The sequence below is a fragment of the Schistocerca gregaria genome, chromosome 10, assembly GCF_023897955.1.
Source record: "Schistocerca gregaria isolate iqSchGreg1 chromosome 10, iqSchGreg1.2, whole genome shotgun sequence".
Classification (NCBI taxonomy): Eukaryota; Metazoa; Arthropoda; class Insecta; order Orthoptera; family Acrididae; genus Schistocerca; species Schistocerca gregaria.
The window spans coordinates 115360061-115382086 of NC_064929.1; the positions used below are offsets into that span (position 1 = coordinate 115360061).

At 43.6% G+C, this 22026-nt stretch overlaps 1 protein-coding gene across 1 annotated transcript in view; it reads right to left on the bottom strand.

The window, feature by feature from the left end:
• LOC126293516 (probable cytochrome P450 304a1) overlaps positions 1-18370 on the bottom strand; it is a 46795-nt gene extending 28425 nt beyond the window's left edge. Inside the window, exons 1-2 of the mRNA XM_049986767.1 lie at positions 17904-18370; positions 1901-2149 (exon numbers count right to left, since the gene is read on the bottom strand). Coding sequence (XP_049842724.1) covers positions 1901-2149; positions 17904-18003 — 349 coding nt within the window. The 5' untranslated portion in view covers positions 18004-18370. The remainder of the gene's footprint in view (positions 1-1900; positions 2150-17903) is intronic.
• Between the last annotated feature and the right edge of the window lie 3656 nt (positions 18371-22026).

The window sequence follows — 22026 nt, forward strand, 5'->3', positions numbered from 1 at the left end:
CACCTCTGATTTTTTCCGTATAGTGCACAGTTGTTAAACATCTGTAAGACTAGCTGCTCAGTTCAAAGGTCCAACATCACATAAATATACTTTTCCGCCCCTGTAGCTGAGTACTCAGCAAAGCTGACTGGAAAGCAGTGGACTGGGTTCGATTCCCGGTACCTCCATGGATCTCAGTCCTTTCCTTCCTTCGTGCTGATTACTCACTCAATCCCTATAGCCTCTTCCCACACACTGCACTCATCATCCATTCCACTATACTTTTTGCTTGTTATTTCGTCATCCATAAAACCAAGTTCCTGTTGGCCATTTGTCTACCTGCTGCTCCTCTAATGTGCTAGGTCTTCCCAGGTGAATTTATTGACATACCTATCTTCCGGAAGGAATATCGAGTGAGTAGGATCTCTTAATCTGCTGTGGCAGTAATCTCTGCTGCGGCTATAATAAGAATCCATAATAGTTTCCATGTGTTTTTTGAATCTATGTAGTCCTTTTTTTTGCTCACGCCCTCACGAACGTTATAAAATGAAAATCCATGTCTAATAAGATCACCATTTTGGTGCTCTCTGAGAGAGCTGGTAAGAACACATGTAAATATTGGAGCCCACAAACACTATATTGTGATCCATAGGCTAGATGATGAACCAGTAAAAAATAAGTGATTCATTTTTTTTAATTTATCTTACATGCTTCAGTTAACTATTATTACTTTTTATCTATTTGACTTTATGGTTGGGAATTGGAAGTGTTCTTGTAATGTATGATATTTGTGTGTCTATATGATGCTGCAACAAATCGAGACTTGGAACATTCGTTCCTCTTCAGTATATTTACGTGGCTACAGCTTTCTGACTCTTTCTGAGGATTAATTTTATTTTAACTTATCTAATTAATATTTGAGACGTTTGTATCTATCTGACACAGCAACAAATTTAAACATTGATTGCTCATTATTTCCTTGTATATTTTGGAATCTTCTACTTTGTGTTTATTATAACTTTGAACATATTTATTTATATTATATTGTATAAAATGTGTGAGTGCCTAAGGGACAAAATTGCTTAGTTCGTCAGTCCCTGCACTTACACACTACTTCAACTAACTTGCGCTAAGAACAACACACACCAATGCCCGAGGGAGGATTCGAACCTCTGGCGGGATCATTGTATAAGTCGTCAGGTAGTAAACATAATTTTTTTCACATGTCACACACAAAACCCACAAAGCTTAATTTTGAAAATGAAAAGTAACACCTATCAGCTAGCAACCCATGTCTGTTTGGCATTAACAAATAGTTCCCAGAGCTCCTACAGTTCCATAACTACTCGAGATTTTGGATAGGGATCGTGGCAAACATCACTGTGGGCGAGTTTAGTTTGCTGTGCCCAGTGTTTGCTAGCCTCTTGTACGTGAGTACATCAGCAAGCCTACCCTACAGAGTCATCACGCTACTGGAAAATAGACCCCTCTTTAATTGGGCACTATTCCCAACAGAGATATGTTTCTCCCTGATAAATGAATAACATGTTTTAACCATTTCAACTAAATTTACATTATATTTCAACTATTTAACAATGTTGCTGGCATTTTTTACAAATAAGAGGTATTTTAGGCCTGTCTACATGTAATGAATATATGTTTAGAAGTTCTATAAATAGAATCTGTGGACTGAAGAAAGAACCCTGTGGTAACAGTACTTTAAACTGCCCCAACAGATTCATACTTCATAATGCCAAGCTATATTAGGGAGTTCTACAAGGTTTTTGTTGCCCTGTACCGATAATTTATACAACCCCACCGTGTAACAGATAGTGCCATGTGAACAGTATCCTACTAGATTAATTACTCAAGAATACTATTACATAGCAGAGATGGTATTGTGAGTTAAATTTGTACTTACCAAGTTCTTTATGTGGCATCCTGTGCTTGATGGCGATATTGGATATCCGGCCCTGCAGAGCAGGGTTGTTCAAGGCCTCCTTGGCAGCCTCATAGTCGCTGATGACCACCACGGGAAGAGGTCCAAAGTAGAAGCCCACCAGTTTGGACTTGTAGCGGCGCGTGAAGGCGTGCATCACTTTGTATGGGAACTTGTAGTTCTCCAGCAGCAGCTGGATGTAGCTGCCCCATATTGGTATTCTAGGGGGACCTGCAAGGTTGAGTAGGTATTACATATGTGTAGCAAAATATTGTGACAGTCAGATGGACTGCACTACAATAACATTTTCCTCTTCACCATAGTTGTTATAGGTGTCTTTACAGATCGTGCATTTCGGTATTACGCCATTTTCAAAGGATCCAATGTGTGAATCATTGTATTGTGGCTCAACAAATTGAATTTCTCAATAAAAACTGCAGTCAAGCAAACGGTTATTACAGCTCAACACCTCATAAAGCATTTAAACGTATCTCTAATATGGACTGCCCTAAAGAATTCCTGTCTGACAGATGGGACTTGCATGAGTGATGGATGGATGGATGGGTGAGTGTACCAGTGAATGGTCTCTGCAGGAATTCTTGATTATTATTATACACTCCTGGAAATGGAAAAAAGAACACATTGACACCGGTGTGTCAGACCCACCATACTTGCTCCGGACACTGCGAGAGGGCTGTACAAGCAATGATCACACGCACGGCACAGCGGACACAACAGAACCCCTAGTGTTGGCCGTCGAATGGCGCTAGCTGAGCAGCATTTGTGCACCCGCCGCCGTCAGTGTCAGCCAGTTTGCCGTGGCATACGGAGCTCCATCGCAGTCTTTAACACTGGTAGCATGCCGCGACAGCGTGGACGTGAACCGTATGTGCAGTTGACGGACTTTGAGCGAGGGCGTATAGTGGGCATGCGGGAGGCCGGGTGGACGTACCGCCGAATTGCTCAACACGTGGGGCGTGAGGTCTCCACAGTACATCGATGTTGTCGCCAGTGGTCGGCGGAAGGTGCACGTGCCCGTCGACCTGGGACCGGACCGCAGCGACGCATGGATGCACGCCAAGACCGTACGATCCTACGCAGTGCCGTAGGGGACCGCACCGCCACTTCCCAGCAAATTAGGGACACCGCTGCTCCTGGGGTATCGGCGAGGACCATTCGCAACCGTCTCAATGAAACTGGGCTACGGTCCCGCACACCGTTAGGCCGTCTTCCGCTCACGCCCCAACATCGTGCAGCCCGCCTCCAGTGGTGTCGCGACAGGCGTGAATGGAGGGACGAATGGAGACGTGACGTCTTCAGCGATGAGAGTCGCTTCTGCCTTGGTGCCAATGACGGTCGTATGCGTGTTTGGCGCCGTGCAGGTGAGCGCCACAATCAGGACTGCATACGACCGAGGCACACAGGGCCAACACCCAGCATCATGGTGTGGGGAGCGCTCTCTTACACTGGCCGTACACCTCTGGTGATCGTCGAGGGGACACTGAATAGTGCACGGTACATCCAAACCGTCATCGAACCCATCGTTCTACCATTCCTTGACCGGCAAGGGAACTTGCTGTTCCAACAGGACAATGCACGTCCGCATGTATCCCGTACCACCCAACGTGCTCTAGAAGGTGTAAGTCAACTACCCTCGCCAGCAAGATCTCCGGATCTGTTCCCCATTGAGATGTTTGGGACTGGATGAAGCGTCGTCTCACGCGGTCTGCACGTCCAGCACGAACGCTGGTCCAACTGAGGCGCCAGGTGGAAATGGCATGGCAAGCCCTTCCACAGGACTACATTCAGCATCTCTACGATCGTCTCCATGGGAGAATAGCAGCCTGCATTGCTGCGAAAGGTGGATATGCACTGTACTAGTGCCGACATTGTGCATGCTCTGTTGCCTGTGTCTATGTGCCTGTGGTTCTGTCAGTGTGATCATGTGATGTATCTGACCCCAGGAATGTGTCAATAAAGTTTCCCCTTCCTGGGACAATGAGTTCACGGTGTTCTTATTTCAGTTTCCAGGAGTGTATATTGAAACACTCCATTAGTAAAAGATCGTTTATTTATTTATTTACGTAATCGATGAGGTTTGGAAGACGTTTTCATGGAGGCAGTTATAATTAGCGCATATAACATTGTGGTTATCTTCGAATATTTGAGATATACAACATGGCCAAAACAGCCAACATCATCGTCCAGGTATTGTGATAAATTTTGGACAGAATTTCTAAGAAAGCGTACTTTCCTATTTGATGTCTACCGTCTACCTCTTACAGACTTGCGTATCAGGCTTCCTTTTGTAAGGTATTATTGGCTACTGCATTCACCCCTCTTAATTATTCATGAATTATTGACATGTGAAGTTGCAAAATCATTTACGAGTGAAGGGAATATGCAGAGACAACATTAGTAATTCATGGTAGTGTATCAGTGACTCAGAAAAAGTCACAGATGTAGAACATTTTGGCGAAAATAACCACTGTGGATGCTCCAAAGTTAAATGAAACGAAACAAATTTGACTATCATTTACACCTTTTAGTTAGGGGACAATAAGGACACTAGATAAACTAAAATCACAAATGTTATGCAAATTTTTGAAGAATAATTAGCACACTCATTATATACAGTAAAAGTTATTATTACATTAAAAGATCGTCCTCCCTATTCTATTCCTGGAAGCTGTCTTTGTTAAGAAATGCAGTGGTCCAAGAACAGGATATCAAGACACACTTATTTTAAGAAATATTGTATCAGGGGATTGAGGTGACTTTTAAATATACTCGAAACACTTACGCTAACTTCCTTCAACTTATCAATTAGTGTGGAAGGGGCTCATGTTTGTAGATTAACGTCTCCGTTTATAGAGAATATACTGAACAAAATTAAAATTAGGAAGTTTTGAAAACTTCAGAGAAAGACAAACTCTACACTTCATTTAGTATTACTCAACAAATTTACTATAGGTTTGGATAACAGAGCCATTAATCTGATAGTTTATTTAAAAGCATTATAATTTGGGGAAGTAGTCTGTGTATTAATCATTACTGAGCACCAACTAAATGCAGCAGTAGCAATCTTAAATGTTGATGATATTCATTTAGCAGCTCCCACTGCAGAAGGAATATTATGTAAGGAGGATCTACCATACTTGTTAGAAACATTCCTAAATTCAAAACAACACAACTATTTTGGAAAAACATACTGAAGGGTAGGCATGTAAAAACATATTGCTGAAAAGCACACGTATAATTGCTACACCTGGTGGATCCCCCATATGAAAACTTAGCTTTCTGATAAATACAAATCCTGGCATAGCACCAGTCAGACAATAAGACAGGAAATTTTATGGTTGTTTCGTTGTCCATTTCTCTTGAGGGCTCAGAGATAAAAAAGCTTAACTGTTACATTCTCACCTGTAATATTCTCCACAAGAATTGTGTTGGAGGAGTTCGTCATAATTAGTACTCTTGTAGATGAACTTAGCTGAACTACTTCCATTTTTGAGCAGGCACTTCTCTTGTACTCAGCCACAGACGGGAAGCATCACTTTCTCAAGGCAACTTCCCTAACAGATTACATGCTCTTCTTCAAGTAAGAATTTATGACCCAGCTGGGAATCGAACCGGGGCCCTTAGGATTGACATTCTGTCACGCTGACCACTCAGCTAACGGGGGCGGACATTTTTAAATAATAGTGTCTAGAGACGTAAACTGTAACTAATCAAAGCAGAAGAAATTCCAATTTTTATATTTATTAATTCATTTCGATTTCCTTGACGGGGAGCATCACTACAGAATTTTCAAATAAGCAATTTCTTTATGGGCTTAAAATATGCTTCGAACCTTCTAAAATATGAGGCATAAATTCTAATCACTGAAAAAGTGTTCTATGGAATTCCAGGCCGATCCTCTAGCGCCTCGGATGACCCAAAACGACCGACCTGTGCCAACTCGAAACCCCCCGTAGTGTATGGGTATAATTAGAAGCACTTCAGAACAATAATACGTTAGCTTGGCGTAATCGAGGATCAATGCGTGTACGAAAAAAACAAGTCTTTCGCTTCAAATCTTGATACTTTAGTGCATCATTTTCTAATGATAGTTTATTTGTGATCTTATAGTATACAGAGGCCCTGGAGATGTGGTGCTATAGAAGGATGATGAAGATCAGCTGGACAGACAAAGTAACAAATGAAGAGGTGCTTAGAAGAGTACAGGAAACCAGATCTCTGTGGAGGCACATCCAAACAAGAAGAGACAAACTTGTAGGGCACATCCTACGACACAACAATATCATTGGAACAATAGCAGAAGGAGTTATTGAGGGAAGGAATCGGCGGGGCGACCAAGGATATCATACATGCAACAGATCATGAATGACGCTGGATGTAACACATATGTGGAAATGAAGAGGAAAGCAAACAGAAGAGAGGAATGGCGCTCTGCTGCAAACCAACCTCAGGGTTGAACACTAAAGAAAGAAGAAGAAGAAGTGTACAGTTTTGTCTTTCAAGTAAGAGTGAGCGGTAAGTGTACTCGGACAGAAAAGGTGCGGAAATGTATCCGATGCGGCGTCGAAGAAGTATGTCATCAAAGCGTCCGAAGAGTACATATGAGGTCGAGAGAAGTTCAGAATGACTCAGCGCCTCCGCTACGAAATTGATAGACAGTGACAAGGATTTTGATGTGCATTACGGGTTGAGCTGGAGGATTATAAATGTTCTTGCTGTTTTGTCTGTTATTCCTCAACACGTGAAATGTACAAACTGCAGTGCAGACATCACGTTTGCAAGAACGAAGTCTTCGAGGCTTTGGCTCCACGATAATTATTGCTCATTCAAACTTCCCAGAAGTCGTTATACCAAGTAGTAAGTTTATACGGAACGCATATGAAATCAAGCGTCGAATCGTCCAAGCAATGCCTGAACTAGGACTAACGGAATTATAACGTTTGGTTCGCTCATGTAACTGCATCGACAGATATTTCAACCATTCTGTGATAAACTACTGGATATGTTTTCAGTCGGAACGGTAACAGTTCGACAAGCCAGTCCTGGGATAGCGTATCAACACTAAGAGTTTTCTAAAAGTAGAATTTCTTCATCTGTTCATGTCTATAACACATTTCAAAACTTCAAACACTTTTCTCTCGCAATACGAGTTTTCGAAACGACACATAGTATATCTCCAACAATTTTTAATCCTTTTCATTGAAAATTTAACCACAGCTTTTAAATAACATAACCACGTAGGGAATTTCCGATTGGGTAAATTTAAACAATATTTATTACCAAATGACTGTCAGTTTTTTGGTGGAAATAGAATGACTTTATTCAAACACTCGCCAACTACACAAAAATAAATATTTCTAAAATCCCCTATGTGGTTCACTAGCTAGACTAATGTAGATTACATAGATATTTTTTTCCTTTTTCCAGATTCAAAGTATCACCAGTTACAGCTTGTGGCGCAGATCGCCTCAAATTCAATAGGATAATCTGTAATATTTCCCGACAAACTTTTTTGTGATAAAAAAAAGCTATTTTCTTAGGCCGTCACAGTGGTGTTACCCCTTAAGTATATGTTAAATGGGATATACTCTCAAGCTTCTGTAGGTAGCCGGGAGCGAATGTATACCTACTACTTGTACAGGACTTGAACTGTAGTTATAACAAAGATGGACATGGAGGGAAGTAATAGTTGAGAAAAAAAGTGAGACAGGGTTGTAGCTCAGCCCTGATGTTACTAATACAATGTGGAACCTGTGAAGGAAACCAACGGTAAAAGTGGAAAGGTGATTAAAGGCCAGGGAGAAGAAATAAAAAAGAACTTCGAGTTCTGCCTATGACGTTCTAATTCTGAGACGGCAATAGACTTGGACGAGCAGTAGAAGCAAATAGCCAGTATCTTGAAATGATGTTATTAAGATGAACGTTGCCAGAGGACGACATTAGATAATGAAATGCAGTCGAATTTAGTCAGATGGTTCTGTGGAAACGAAATTAGGAAATGAGACATTAAAGTTCTTCTATTTGGACAGAAAAATGGCTGCTAATGTTCGAAGTAGAGACGATCTAAAGTGCAGACTGCCAATAGCGAGACTATTATTTTTGAAAAGGGACGAATTTGTTAGCATAGAGTGTAAATTCAAATATCAGCAAGTTTTTTCTGTAAGTATTGGTCTGCGGTTTATATAAATTTAAGTATCAGCAAGTTTTTTATGAAATTATTCGTCTGAAGTTTAGCGTGAAACGTCGACGATAAATGATTCAGACAAGAAGGCTGTAGCAGCTTTCGAAATGTGGTGACATCAAAGAATGATAATGGTTAGATAGGTACTTCGAATAACTGATGAGCGGGTACTGAATCGGTTTGGGGAAGAAAGAGATTTATGGCACGGCTTGAATAAAAGAAGGTAGCGGAATGCAGTCGAATTTAGTCAAGTAGTTCTGTGGAAACGAGATTAGGAAATGAGACATTAAAGTTCTGCTATTTGGTCCGCAAAATGGCTGCCGATCTTCGAAGTTGGGACGACATATAGGGCAGGATGCCAATAGCAAGAACATCATTTTTGAAAGGGACGAATTTGTTAGCATCGAGTGTAAATTTAAGTATCAGCAAGTTTTTTCTGTAAGTATTGGTCTGCAGTTTAGTATTGTACGGAAATGAAACGTGAACGATAAACAGTTCAGGCAAGAAGGCAGTAGCAGCTTTCCAAATGTTGTGCCACCAAAGAGTTATAATGGTTAGACAGGTACTTCCAATAATTAATGAGCGAGTACTGAACTGGATGGGGAAGAAAGAAATTTATGGCGCGGCGTAAGAGAAGTGGTCGATTAACGGTGTGCTATCGATCTTTTCATTTTATTTATTCGGTGTGCTATCGATCTTTTCATTTTATAATCAGATCGGCGGCCAACGCCCAAAAGTCGACGGGCTAGGATAGAGAAATGCAGTCCATATTTTTACAATATGGGTTAGAGATTAAGTCTCGTAATTGGAATGACAACCTTCTCTATACTATCCGGGATTCTGACATAGAATTAACCTCTTCCACCTGGCAATGTTTGATTACAAGCTAAAATTTTCTAATATGGTTAAAACTACGTAATAATTCAATACTGATAGACACCGAAGCAATTAGATGCGCAGTGATTCATTATCTAATCTCTTATTGGCCACGCCTCGCAAATAACCTGCACTGATCCACTATCTAATCTCTTATAGACCGCAGTTCGTAAACATTCTCCAGGGTTACCAGAACATGGAAACAACACTGAAATTCAAGAAACACATAATTTACGGAAATTCGAATTATAAAAATGATTTACCCTATATGATACTGATATCTCACTACAAAGCACAGGTGACGGGGAGTTCAGGAAGACTTCATTTCTACCAGACTTGCTGATCTGGGGATTAATTGAAGTAAGTAGCAGTTACATCGCATCCTAAATAAAATGTTCAAAACACAACTGATTCGTCTTGATGTTAATACTGAAATTCCACCTATATTTTTTGTAGTGTTAAAATAACTGAAAGGCACCGAAGAAGATACGGCTATAAGAAAAGTCGCTTGAAATCATGATGTCGAAATGGTTCAAAGTTGTCTTGCTAGGCAAACTATGTGTACTGTTAATGGCTGGCCGGAGTGGCCGAGCGGTGCTAGGCGCTACAGTCTGGAACCGCGAGACCGCTACGGTCGCAGGTTCGAATCCTGCCTCGGGCATGGATGTGTGTGATGTCCTTAGGTTAGTTAGGTTTAAGTAGTTCTAAGTTCTAGGGGACTGATGACCACAGCAGTTGAGTCCCATAGTGCTCAGAGCCATTTCAACCATTTTTTTTTTTGTATTGTTAACAAAGGAAATCATATAAGGGGCGTCCAAAAAGTTTCCACTCGAAGGTCGCACACCCCATAAACGGTATGCCAATGCGGCAAAATCGCCGTGAGCATTGAGGCAATAATCCCACCGATACACCAGATTGAAGATGCCCGTTTGGTTTGCTGTGTGAAGATTTTCGTAACTGCTTGATGTACATCCTCGTCCAGCAAGAATCGTCGACTCTATCGAGACCTTTTTTAAGGGATCGAAGTCGTGATGCTTCCGTGGGTAGAGATCAGGTCTACAGGGCAGGAGTGTCTCGCACTTGAGTTGGCGTAACTTCTACGTAACATTTGAGACATTGGGAAGTGCGTTATCGCGAAGCAGCAGTAAACCCTGTCGCAATTTTCCACAACGGGGGTTTTCGACAGAAATGCTCCTCCATACACATTCATTCTACTGCATTGGCTCCTTACTTAGCTTGCATTTATCGCGAATCTCTTGCCCAACGTAAAGTCCGCAGCGACTGGAAATATGCGCAGGTGACGCCTATATACAAGAAGGGCAGAAGGACGGATCCTCAAAATTACAGACCAATATCGTTAACATCGGTTTGTTGCAGGATTCTCGAACATATTCTCATTTCGAATATAATGAATTTCCTTGAGACAGAGAAGTTGCTGTCCATGCATCAGCACGGCTTTAGAAAGCATCGCTTCTGCGAAACGCAACTCGCCCTTTTTTCACATGATATCTTGCGAACCATGGATGAGGGGTATCAGACGGATGCCATAATCCTTGACTTCCGGAAAGCGTTTGACTCGGTGCCCCACTGCAGACTCCTAACTAAGGTACGAGCATATGGGATTGGTTCGCCAGTATGTGAGTGGATCGAATACTACTTAAGTAATAGAAACCAGTACCTGGTCCTCGATGGTGAGTGTTCATCGGAGGTGAGGGTATCATCTGGAGTGACCCAGCTAAGTGTGGTAGGTCCGCTGTTGTTTTCTATCTACATAAATGATCTTTTGGATAGGGTGGATAGCAATGTGCGGCTGTTTGCTGATGATGCTGTGGTCTACGGGAAGGTGTCGTCGTTGAGTGACTGTAGGAGGGTACAAGATGACTTGGACAGGATTTGTGATTGGTGTAAAGAATGGCAGCTAACTCTAAATATAGATAAATGTAAATTAATGCAATATTTTAAACATGGAGAAGAATAAATTAACGCATATGAATAGGAAAAAGAATCTTGTAATGTTTGAATACTCCATTGGTAGTGTAGCGCTTGATACGGTCACGTCGATTAAATATTTGGGCGTAACATTGCAGAGCGATATGAAGTGGGACAAGCATGTAATGGCAGCTGTGGGGAAGGCGGATAGTCGTCTTCGGTTCATTGGTAGAATTTTGGGAAGTTGTGGTTCATCTGTAAAGGAGACCGCTTATAAAACACTAATACGACCTATTCTTGAGTACTGCTCGAGCGTTTGGGATCCCTATCAGGTCGGAATGAGGGAGAATATAGAAGCAATTCAGAGGCGGGATGCTAGATTTGTTACTGGTAGGTTTGATCATCACGCGAATGTTACGGAAATGCTTCAGTAACTCGGGTGGTGGTCTCTAGAGGAAAGGAGGCGTTCTTTTCGTGAATCGCTTCTGAGGAAATTTAGAGAACCAGCATTTGAGGCTGACTGCAGTACTATTTTACTGCCGCCAACTTACATTTCGTAGAAAGACCACAAAGATAAGATAATAGAGATTAGGGCTCGTACAGAGGCATATAGGCAGTCATTTTCCCTAGTTCTGTTAGGGAGTGGAACAGGGAGAGAAGATGCTAGTTGTGGTACGAGGTACCCTCCGCCACGCACCGTATGGTGGATTGCGGAGTGTGTATGTGGATGCAGAACTGTGGTTTTCGACAGAAATGCTGCCCCATACACATTCTTCACACTCCGGTGGAAATCTGCCGGTGTTTGTCCTTCGACAGCCAAGAAAAAAATAACAGCACGTCGGTTCCGTGTGTATGCATTTGGTAATAAGGTCATCATAGTAAACGTGTCCTCATTTATGGCACACACGTCGGAATGACATGTATGTTACACTAATACCTTGCCTGCATGTCGGTGCTTAGATATCCGCATCGGAGTTGTACTACTTTGCATATATGCTGGAGCAACGCCCTCAAACGGAAAGTTTTGGATCGCCCGCTGCCTTATAAAGACATATTTTCGTAGCTAAGATTCTACAACGTGTACAACTTTGCATCCGCCGTTTGGCGATAGGTGGCGACAACGGTAAGTAGCGGTCCAAAGAAACAGCTCGCAGACGTCAGGCAGTTAGCTTGGACCTCGGTCGACATAACCTCATTCAAACATTAGTCGATTTGTGTCTGCATCATAAAGTTGTTCTCGATTGAAAATGTCAGTTTAAGAGCCTAATTCTCGTCATTTGCGGAAGATTTTACTGTTTTGTTTCAACATGAAGCAAACAGCGGCTGAGTATCATCGAATGCTCTCAGGTACGTATGGTAAGAACGCTATTAGTGAAAGAACGTGAGTGGCTTCAACGCTTCAAGAACGGTGATTTTAACGTCATAGACCGGCGTAGTGGTGGAAGAGAGGATGTTTTCGAAGATGCAGAATTGGAGATATTGCTGAGTGAAGACTCGCGTCATACTCGAGAAGAATAGTCACGATTAGTGGGAGTGACACAGCAAGCGATTGCAAAACGTCTCAAGGCTATGGGAATGATTCAGAAAGAAGGAAATTGGGTCCCGTGTGAGCTGATACCAAGAGACGTTGAACCGCGTTTGTGAACAGTTGCTACAGAGGCAAAAACGGAAGGTATTTCTGCATCGCATTGTGACCGGGGACAAAAAATAGGTTCATTACGATAACCCTAAACGCAAAAAACCATGAGGATATCCCGGCCAAGCTTCCACGTCGACGGCCATACCGAATATTCATGGCTCCAAGATCATGCTCTGAATTTGGTGGGACCAGCTCGGTGTCGTGTACTGTGAGGTGTTAAAACCCAGTGAAATAAGCACAGATGCTTGTTATCGAACGCAGTTAATGCGTCTGAGCAGAGCATTAAAACACAAACGGTCGCAATACACCGAGAGGCACGATAAAGTGATTTGCATCACGACAACGCTCGACCCCACGTCGCAAAGGAGGTCAAAACGCACTTGGAAACGTTAAAATGGGAAGTGCTACCCCACCCGCCGTATTCTCCAGACATTGCTCCCTCTGACTGTCCCTGTTTAGATCGATGGCGCATGGTCTGGCTGACCAACACTTCCGATCTCATGAAGAAGTCACAAATTGGATCGATTCGTGGATCGCTTCAAAAGATGAACAATTTTTTCGAGGCGGGATTCGTACGCTGCCCGAAAGATGGGAGAAAGTAGTTGTCAGCGATGGAAAATACTTTGAATGATACATGTGCAACCAATTTGTTTCATCAAAGCCTCAAATGTTGAGGGAAAAACGGCGGAAACAAAGTTGTACACCTCGTATATATAAATATTTAATTTATTTAAAAGACTTGCTAATATCTGTTCTATTTTTATCTCCAGTATTCTACTTTGATAAACACCTGTGTCTAAGAAAGTATTCTTGTGAGAGATCATTTGGTATCGGAAGTTTTGCAGAGGCATAATCTTTTCTTAGGAATAACTGATTTGCAATGTGTACACTCTTGAGCACAGATGTGTCTATATCGAGTTCATCAATTTAATGCTGGAGGGTGAAGATTGCAGAAGCAAAAAACAAGGGTCAAATGCAGTGAGCTGCTTGAAATGGATGTAGGTTGCAGTAAAATCAGAAATTGAGTCCGCCTTGATGCTAAACACCTTGTTATTCGTTTATCTCTTTATTCTCCCAAACTGGTTTCGGCGACTAACATAACCATCTTCAGTGGTTTTTTTAAAATCTAAAACAAGAAGGAAATGGCACGTTTGTACAAACACAGTAAAATATTATTACATTTTTACAATTCGTCTTTTGAAATATAGTTTTCTATTTATGCTTTCATACTACCTTATTTATTGTATGTTACAGCAAGTTTTAAGCAATTATTGGCGCTGTTTGCTCTTTTTTTCTTTTTTCTGTTGTCGTCTTTTTGCTTCCCGAACATCATGTCATCTGCAATCACGTGTGCGGCTGTTAGTAAACAAATACTGAAAGGTGAACTGCTGACATACGGAGTTCACCTTTCAGTATTTGTTTACTAACAGCCGCTCACATGGTTGCAGATGACATGATGTTCGCCAAGTAAAAAGACGGCAACAAAAAAAGTGCACAGAAAATATGTCACAAACAGCGCCAATAATTGCTTAAAACATGCTATAACATACAATAAATAAGGTAGTATGAAAGCATCAATAGAAAACTATATTTCAAAAGACGAATTGTAAAAGTGTAATAATGTTTTACTGTGTTTGTACAGTCATGCCATTTTCCGCGTGTTTTAGATTTTAAAAAACCCCACTGATGATGGTGATATTTGACTCCGAAACTAGTTTGGGATAATAAAGAAATAAACAAATTACAAGGTGTTTTGCATAAAGTCGTCCTCAATTTCGGATATTACTGTTTTTCAATGCAAACACGGACCAAACGGAAGAGTTCCAAGATAATATTATTGATGTAGGTTGCAGTAGACATTTGGAGACAAAGATGCTAGTACAGGAAAGAGTAGCATAGAGAGCTGGATCAAACCAGTGTTTGGGCTCAGACCTAACAACGACAAACCTCAAAGCTAGTTATTGGTTCTGAATCATCACCATCATCATCATCATTTAAGACTGATTATACCTTTCAGCGTTCAGTCTGGAGGATAGCCCCCCTTATAAAATTCCTCCATGATCCCCTATTCAGTGCTAACATTGGAGCCTCTTCTGATGTTAAGCCTATTAATTCAAAATCATTCTTAACCGAATACAGGTAACTTCTTCTTGGACCAACCCGACTGCTCCTACCCTCTACTGCTGAACCCATGAGTCTCTTGGATAACCTTGTTTCTACCATGTGTGTAACATGACCCCACCATCTTAAGCCTGTTCGCCCTGACTGCTATATCTATAGAGTTCATTCCGAATTTTTCTTTGATTTCCTCGTTGTGGACACCCTCCTGCCATTGTTCCCATCTACTAGTACCTGCAATCATCCTAGCTACTGTCATATCCGTAACCTCAACCTTGTTGATAAGGTAACCTGAATCCACCCAGCCTTCTCACCCATACAACAAAGTTGGTCGAAAGATTGAACGGTGCACACATAACTTAGTCTCCACGCTGCCCTCCAGTACCAAATTGGTGATACCTTGATGCCTCAGAACGTGTCCTACCAACCGATCCCTTCTTCTAGTCAAGTTGTGCCACAAACTCCTCTTCTCCCCGATACTGTTCAATATCCCCTCATTAGTTATGTGATCTACCCATCTAATCTTCAACATTCTTCTGTAGCACCACATTTCGAAAGCTTCTATTCTCTTCTTGTCTAAACTACACTCCTGGAAATTGAAATAAGAACACCGTGAATTAATTGTCCCAGGAAGGGGAAACTTTATTGACACATTCCTGGGGTCACATACATCACATGATCACACTGACAGAACCACAGGCACATAGACACAGGCAACAGAGCATGCACAATGTCGGCACTGGTACAGTGTATATCCACCTTTCGCAGCAATGCAGGCTGCTATTCTCCCATGGAGACGATCGTAGAGATGCTGGATGTAGTCCTGTGGAACGGCTTGCCATGCCATTTCCACCTGGCGCCTCAGTTGGACCAGCGTTCGTGCTGGACGTGCAGACCGCGTGAGACGACGCTTCATCCAGTGCCGAACATGCTCAATGGGGGACAGATCCGGAGATCTTGCTAGCCAGGATAGTTGACTTACACCTTCTAGAGCACGTTGGGTGGCACGGGATACATGCGGACGTGCATTGTCCTGTTGGAACAGCAAGTTCCCTTTCCGGTCTAGGAATGGTAGAACGATGGGTTCGATGACGGTTTGGATGTACCGTGCACTATTCAGAGTCCCCTCGACGATCACCAGAGGTGTACGGCCAGTGTAGGAGATCGCTCCCCACACCATGATGCCGGGTGTTGGCCCTGTGTGCCTCGGTCGTATGCAGTCCTGATTGTGGCGCTCACCTGCACGGCGCCAAACACGCATATGACCATCGTTGGCACCAAGGCAGAAGCGATTCTCATCGCTGAAGACGACACGTCTCCATTCGTCCCTCCATTCACGCCTGTCGCGACACCACTAGAGGCGGGCTGCACGATGTTGGTGCATGAGCGGAAGACGGCCTAACGGTGTGCGGGACCGTAGCCCAGCTTCATGGAGACGGTTGCGAATGGTCCTCGCCGATACCACAGGAGCAACAGTGTCCCTAATTTGCTGGGAAGTGGCGGTGCGGTCCCCAACGGCACTGCGTAGGATCCTACGGTCTTGGCGTGCATCCGTGCGTCACTGCGGTCCGGTCCCAGGTCGACGGGCACGTGCACCTTCCGCCGACCACTGGCGACAACATCGATGTACTGTGGAGACCTCACGCCCCACGTGTTGAGCAATTCGGCGGTATGTCCACCCGGCCTCCCGCATGCCCACTATACGCCCTCGCTCAAAGTCCGTCAACTGCACATACGGTTCACGTCCACGCTGTCGCGGCATGCTACCAGTGTTAAAGACTGCGATGGAGCTCCGTATGCCACGGCAAACTGGCTGACACTAACGGCGGCGGTGCACAAATGCTGCGCAGCTAGCGCCATTCGACGGCCAACACCGCGGTTCCTGGTGTGTCCGCTGTGCCGTGCGTGTGATCATTGCTTGTACAGCCCTCTCGCAGTGTCCAGAGCAAGTATGGTGGGTCTGACACACTGGTGTCAATGTGTTCTTTTTTCCATTTCCAGGAGTGTATTTATCGTCATGTTTCACTTCCATACATGGCTACACTCCACACAAATACTTTCGGAAACGACTTCCTGACACTTAAATCAGTAATCGATGTTAACAAATTTCTCTTCTTCAGAAACGCTTTCCTTGCCATTGCCAGTCTACATTTTATATCCTCTCTACTTCAACCATCATCAGTTATTTTGCTCCCCAAATAGCAAAACTCCTTTACTACTTTATGTGTGTCATTTCCTAATCTAATTCCTTCAGCATCACCCGACTTAATTCGACTATATTCCATTATCCTCGTTTTGCATTAGTTGATGTTCATCTTATACCCTCCTTTCAAGACACTGTGCATTCCGTTCAACTGCTCTTCTAAGTCCTTTGCTGTCTCTGACAGAGTTACAATGTCATCGGCAAACCTCAAAGTCTTTATTTCTGCTCCATGGATTCCCTTTCGTGCGCCGGCCGCGGTGGTCTCGCGGTTCTAGGCGCGCAGTCTGGAACCGCGCGAATGCTACGGTCGCAGGTTCGAATCCTGCCTCGGGCCCCTCGACCCTTATAACTGCCATCTGGTTTCTGTACAAATTGTAAATAGCCTTTCGCTCCCTGTATTTTACCCCCGCCACCTTCAGAATTTGAAACAGTGTATTCCAGTCAACATTGGCAAAAGCTTTCTCTAAGTCTACAAATGCCAGAAATGTAGGTGTGCCTTTCCTTAATCTTTCTTCTAAGATAAGTCGTAGGGTCAGTATTGCCTCACGTGTTCTAACATTTCTACGGAATCCAAAGTGATCTTCCCCAACGTCAGCTTCTACCAGTTTTTCCATTCGTCTGTAAGGAATTCGTTTTATTATTTTGCAGCTGTGAGTAATTAAACTGATAGTTCGGTAATTTTCACATCTGTCAACACCTGCTTTCTTTGGGATTGGAATTACTATATTCTTATGGAAGTCTGAGGGAATTACGCCTGTCTCATACATCTTGCTCACCAGATTGTAGAGTTTTGTTAGGACTGGCTCTCCCAAGGCTGTCAGTGGTTCTACATACCGTAACGAAATAATAATACTTTTATTCAGATTTGGATAGGAAGAGGGACTGCCATACTCTGCAGTAGCTGTACATTTCCCATCTTATTTCTGTCGTGTTTCGCAACAGACAACCACATTTCCGAATTGTTAAGCTTACGACCACCTATTAAGAGTAATTCACCGCCGTGAGACTGGGTACGTACCTGGTGGGAAGTTGGTGGGCTTATCATACGCCACCTTGATGATGTAGTAAGCGAGCAGCCCCACAGCTAAGGCAGCGAGCAGGATTCCGGCAATCGCCATGGCCAACAAGCGCAGTGTCTGTGCGGTACACTCCTACGAGATACTCCGACGCACCACAACTTAACACACCAGCAGCTGGGCGGGAGGTTTTAAAGGCGGAGCCGACCGAAATGTTCCTCCATCATGCTTCCCCTCTCCCGTATCGTACCCCCACCACCAGCCACTCCACCTCCTCCCTCCCCCCCCCCTCCCCCACAAGACCTATCTCGCTACCTACGATGAGTAAACACACTTCTGGAGCGCCGGCACCTCTAGACGATGCCGACGTCATCACACGCGGCAGTTCGGGAGGGAGCGAGGCTGTCATTCTGCAGAAACGAAACCAACACACGCCTGCAGTGCGGCAGCAAAAATCGCTCTCCTTTCTCATCCTTGTTTTGCATGGCGCGCGACTTATCTCGCTACCTGCGATGAGTAAGCACCTATGTGGAGCACTAGGCGTCTCCCAGCGACCTTCGAGTCATTGCGTGCGGCCTATTGAGGCACCGCTGGCGTATCGCTCGGAGGAAACGTAAACACGGGACGCAAGTCACGTGGTATATCAATATCGGCCCATATCACGAGCGAAAGATATTTGCGTCGTCTGGAAGTTGAAACAGCTTCGCAAAACCTCTTACATCTACGTGATTACTCTGAATTCACAATAAAGTGGCGGGCAGAGGGTTCAATGAACCACCTTCAAGCTGTCTCTCTACCACTCCATTCTCGAACGGTGGTGGTGGTTAGTGTTTAACGTCCCGTCGACAACGAGGTCATTAGAGACGGAGCGCAAGCTCGGGTTAGGGAAGGATTCGGAAGGAAATCGGCCGTGCACTTTCAAAGGAACCATCCCGGCATTTGCCTGAAACGACCTAGGGAAATCACGGAAAACCTAAATCAGGATGGCCGGAGACGGGATTGAACCGTCGTCCTCCCGAATGCGAGTCCAGTGTGCTAACCACTGCGCCACCTCGCTCAGTATTCTCGAACGGCACGTGGGAGAAACGAACACTTAAATTTTTCTGTGCGAACCCTGGAGACCTTAATGACAATAAATTCAAACTATTTCTCGGCTGAAGGCCCTAATAATAATATTTCAAAAACTGTTTCACGGCTGAAGGCCTGAATAGCCATCTTTTAAGAACCAGTTAACCTCTTCAACTTGCAATACTGTTATTAAAATATTTATTAAAGACCAGTCATCAAAATCTCACTGCTAGAATACAATTGTCTAATTAAAATTTTAAGTAACACTCGTGGCTGAAGACCTTAATGACAACAAATTCAACAACTTCTCGGCTGAAGGCCCCAATAGTAATAATTTAAAACTGTTTCACGGCTGAAGGTCTGACTATCAATCCTTTTAACAACCAGTTAAACATCTTCAAACTTGGAATTACAGTCTTTAATTTTTTTTTAAAGTAAGCTTCAAATCTGACCAATTCAACTCCAAGGACGGACCTGGTAAAGTCCTTTAAAACTTCACAAGCGTTGAGACAGGCAGCGAGATGACAACTCAGATTAGTGGCAGTTTAAACGCTTGACCGATAATCATTTGCCGAATCTACCTAATATGCAATGACCAATGCAACGATGGAATAACACACTCAAGCCATAACTGGCAATCAGCACTATGTCTTCAGACTCTGGTGTTTAGCGCATCCAGAAGCAGAAAGGAATTACTAGTACCAGAGTAGGAAAAAAAAAAAATCTCACCACCCGGCCCACAAATCAAGGAAGCTGTCGAACTACAGGCCTTAGTGGACAGCAGCGGCAAGGCGAGGAAAAGTACACTGCCGTAACATTCACTAAGCTCCAGGGCAGGTGTAAGTAGGCTGTTTAGGTTTTTATATTGGTAACGCCACCGCCACGTAGCGCTCTGTGTGAAAATGACTGGCTGTGCTGTGTGCAGTCTGTGGCTGATTTGCATGGTTGGAATATTCGCTATTGTAGTGTTGGGCTGTTGGCTGTTAACAGCGTGTAGCGTTGCGCAGTTGGAGGTGAGCCGCCAGCAGTGGTGGATGTTGGGAGAGAGATGGCAGAGTTTTGAGAGCGGATGATCTGGACGTGTGTCCATCAGAAAGAGTACATTTGTAAGAATGGATGTCATGAACTGCTATATATATTATGACTTTTGAACACTATTAAGGTAAATACATTGTTTGTTCTCTATCTTTTGTAGGGATTTTTGAAAGTCAGATTGCGTTGCGCTAAAAATATTGTGCGTCAGTTTAAACACAGTCATGTATAATTTTTCTAAGGGGACGTTTCACAGGTACCTGGGGCGTTAGCGGCCACTAGTCAGCAAAAATACCACCGGGCGAACTTCACAAATAATAACATATGAAAAGCAAAAATTAATAATAAGTGTAGGAAGGGTAATTAGGTTTGTCTTCCCCAAACGCTCCACTCGCTGCTCTTTGTCTCCACGACACTGCGAGCAACAACCCGCAAGTAAATGGCTTGATCTCACAATGGTGGAAGTTTCACTACTTGAATAAAGGCCCACTCAGCTTAAACTTCTTGGGTCCGTTTGACAACGAGGTTGTACCCCTCGCGACTACAGCCCTTCCGTCCGGCAGTGTTCCCGGCGTGCTCTCACGCTACTTGGACGTGGCTGCTAGTCCGTCCCCAACCGAACTGCCACACTCAAACCACACGAAAACTCCACAACGTCGCCCCAAAGACAGTACCACCGTTATTAGATACCGATAACCGCCGCTGCTGCCACTAGCGGACAGACAGTGCTTGCAGACGGAGTGGCGCCAATGAACACAGGAAGAAGGCGACAACCGTAACTACACCAACTGGACGATGCCAACCTAGCAACGGCACCAGCGAGAGCCGTAGCACGAATCAATGCTGGTCCAGGGAACACTTGAAATTAAGAGAGAAAGCTACACATCTAAATATCATAAAGAAAATATTACACTCACAGCCTCATGATTACATCAACTATCTACATCCACGCGATTGCTCTGCTATTCACAGTAAAGTGCCTGGCAGAGGTTTCAATGAACCACCTACAAGCTGTCTCTCTACCGTTCCACTCTCGAACGGCGATCGGGAGAAACATGCACTTAATTTTTTCCGTGCGAGCCCTGATTTATTTTATCGTGATGATCATTCCTCCCTATGTAGATGGGTGCCAACAGAATGGTGACTGAAATATCGTGAGAAGATCCCGTCGCAACGAAAAACGCCGTTGTTCTAATGATTGCCACTCCAATTAACGTATCATGCCTGTGATACTATCTCCCCTATTTCGCGATAGTACAAAACGAGCTGCCCTTCTTTGTACTTTTTCGACGTCATCCGTCAGTCCCACCTGATGCGGATCCCACACCGCACAGCAGTACTCCAGAATAGGGCGGACAAGCGTGGTGTAAGCAGTCTCTTTAGGAGACTTGTTGCATCTTCTGGGTGTTCTGCCAATGGATTGCAGTCTTTGGTTTGCTCTACCCACAACATTATCTATGTGAGCGTTCCTATTTAGGTTATTTCCAATTTTAATCCCTAAGTATTTAGTTGAATTTACAGCCTTCAGATTTGTGTTACTTATAGCGTATTCGAAATTTGGCGGGTTTCTTTTATTACTCATCTTGTTTACTCCACACTTTTCTTTATTCAGGGTCAACTGCCTCTTTTCGCACCATTCAGATATCTTATCTAAATCATGTGATGACTTTACAAGACGGTACATGACAGCATCATCAGCAAACAATCTAAGGCGGCTATTCAGATTGTCTCCTATGTCGTTAATATAGATCAGGAACAATAGAGGGCCTATAGCACTTCCTTGGGAAACGCCGGGTATTAATTCTGTTTTACTCGATGACTTTCCGTCGATTACTACGAACTGTGACATTTCTGGCAGGAAATCACGAATCTAGTAGCACAAATGAGGCGATACTCCGTAGGCACGCAGTTTGGTTAGAAGGCGCTTGTGAGGAACGGTGTCGAAAGCTTTCTGGAAATCTAGAAATATGGAACCAGTTTGACATCCCCTGTCGATAGCATTCATTACTTCATGAGTATAAAGAG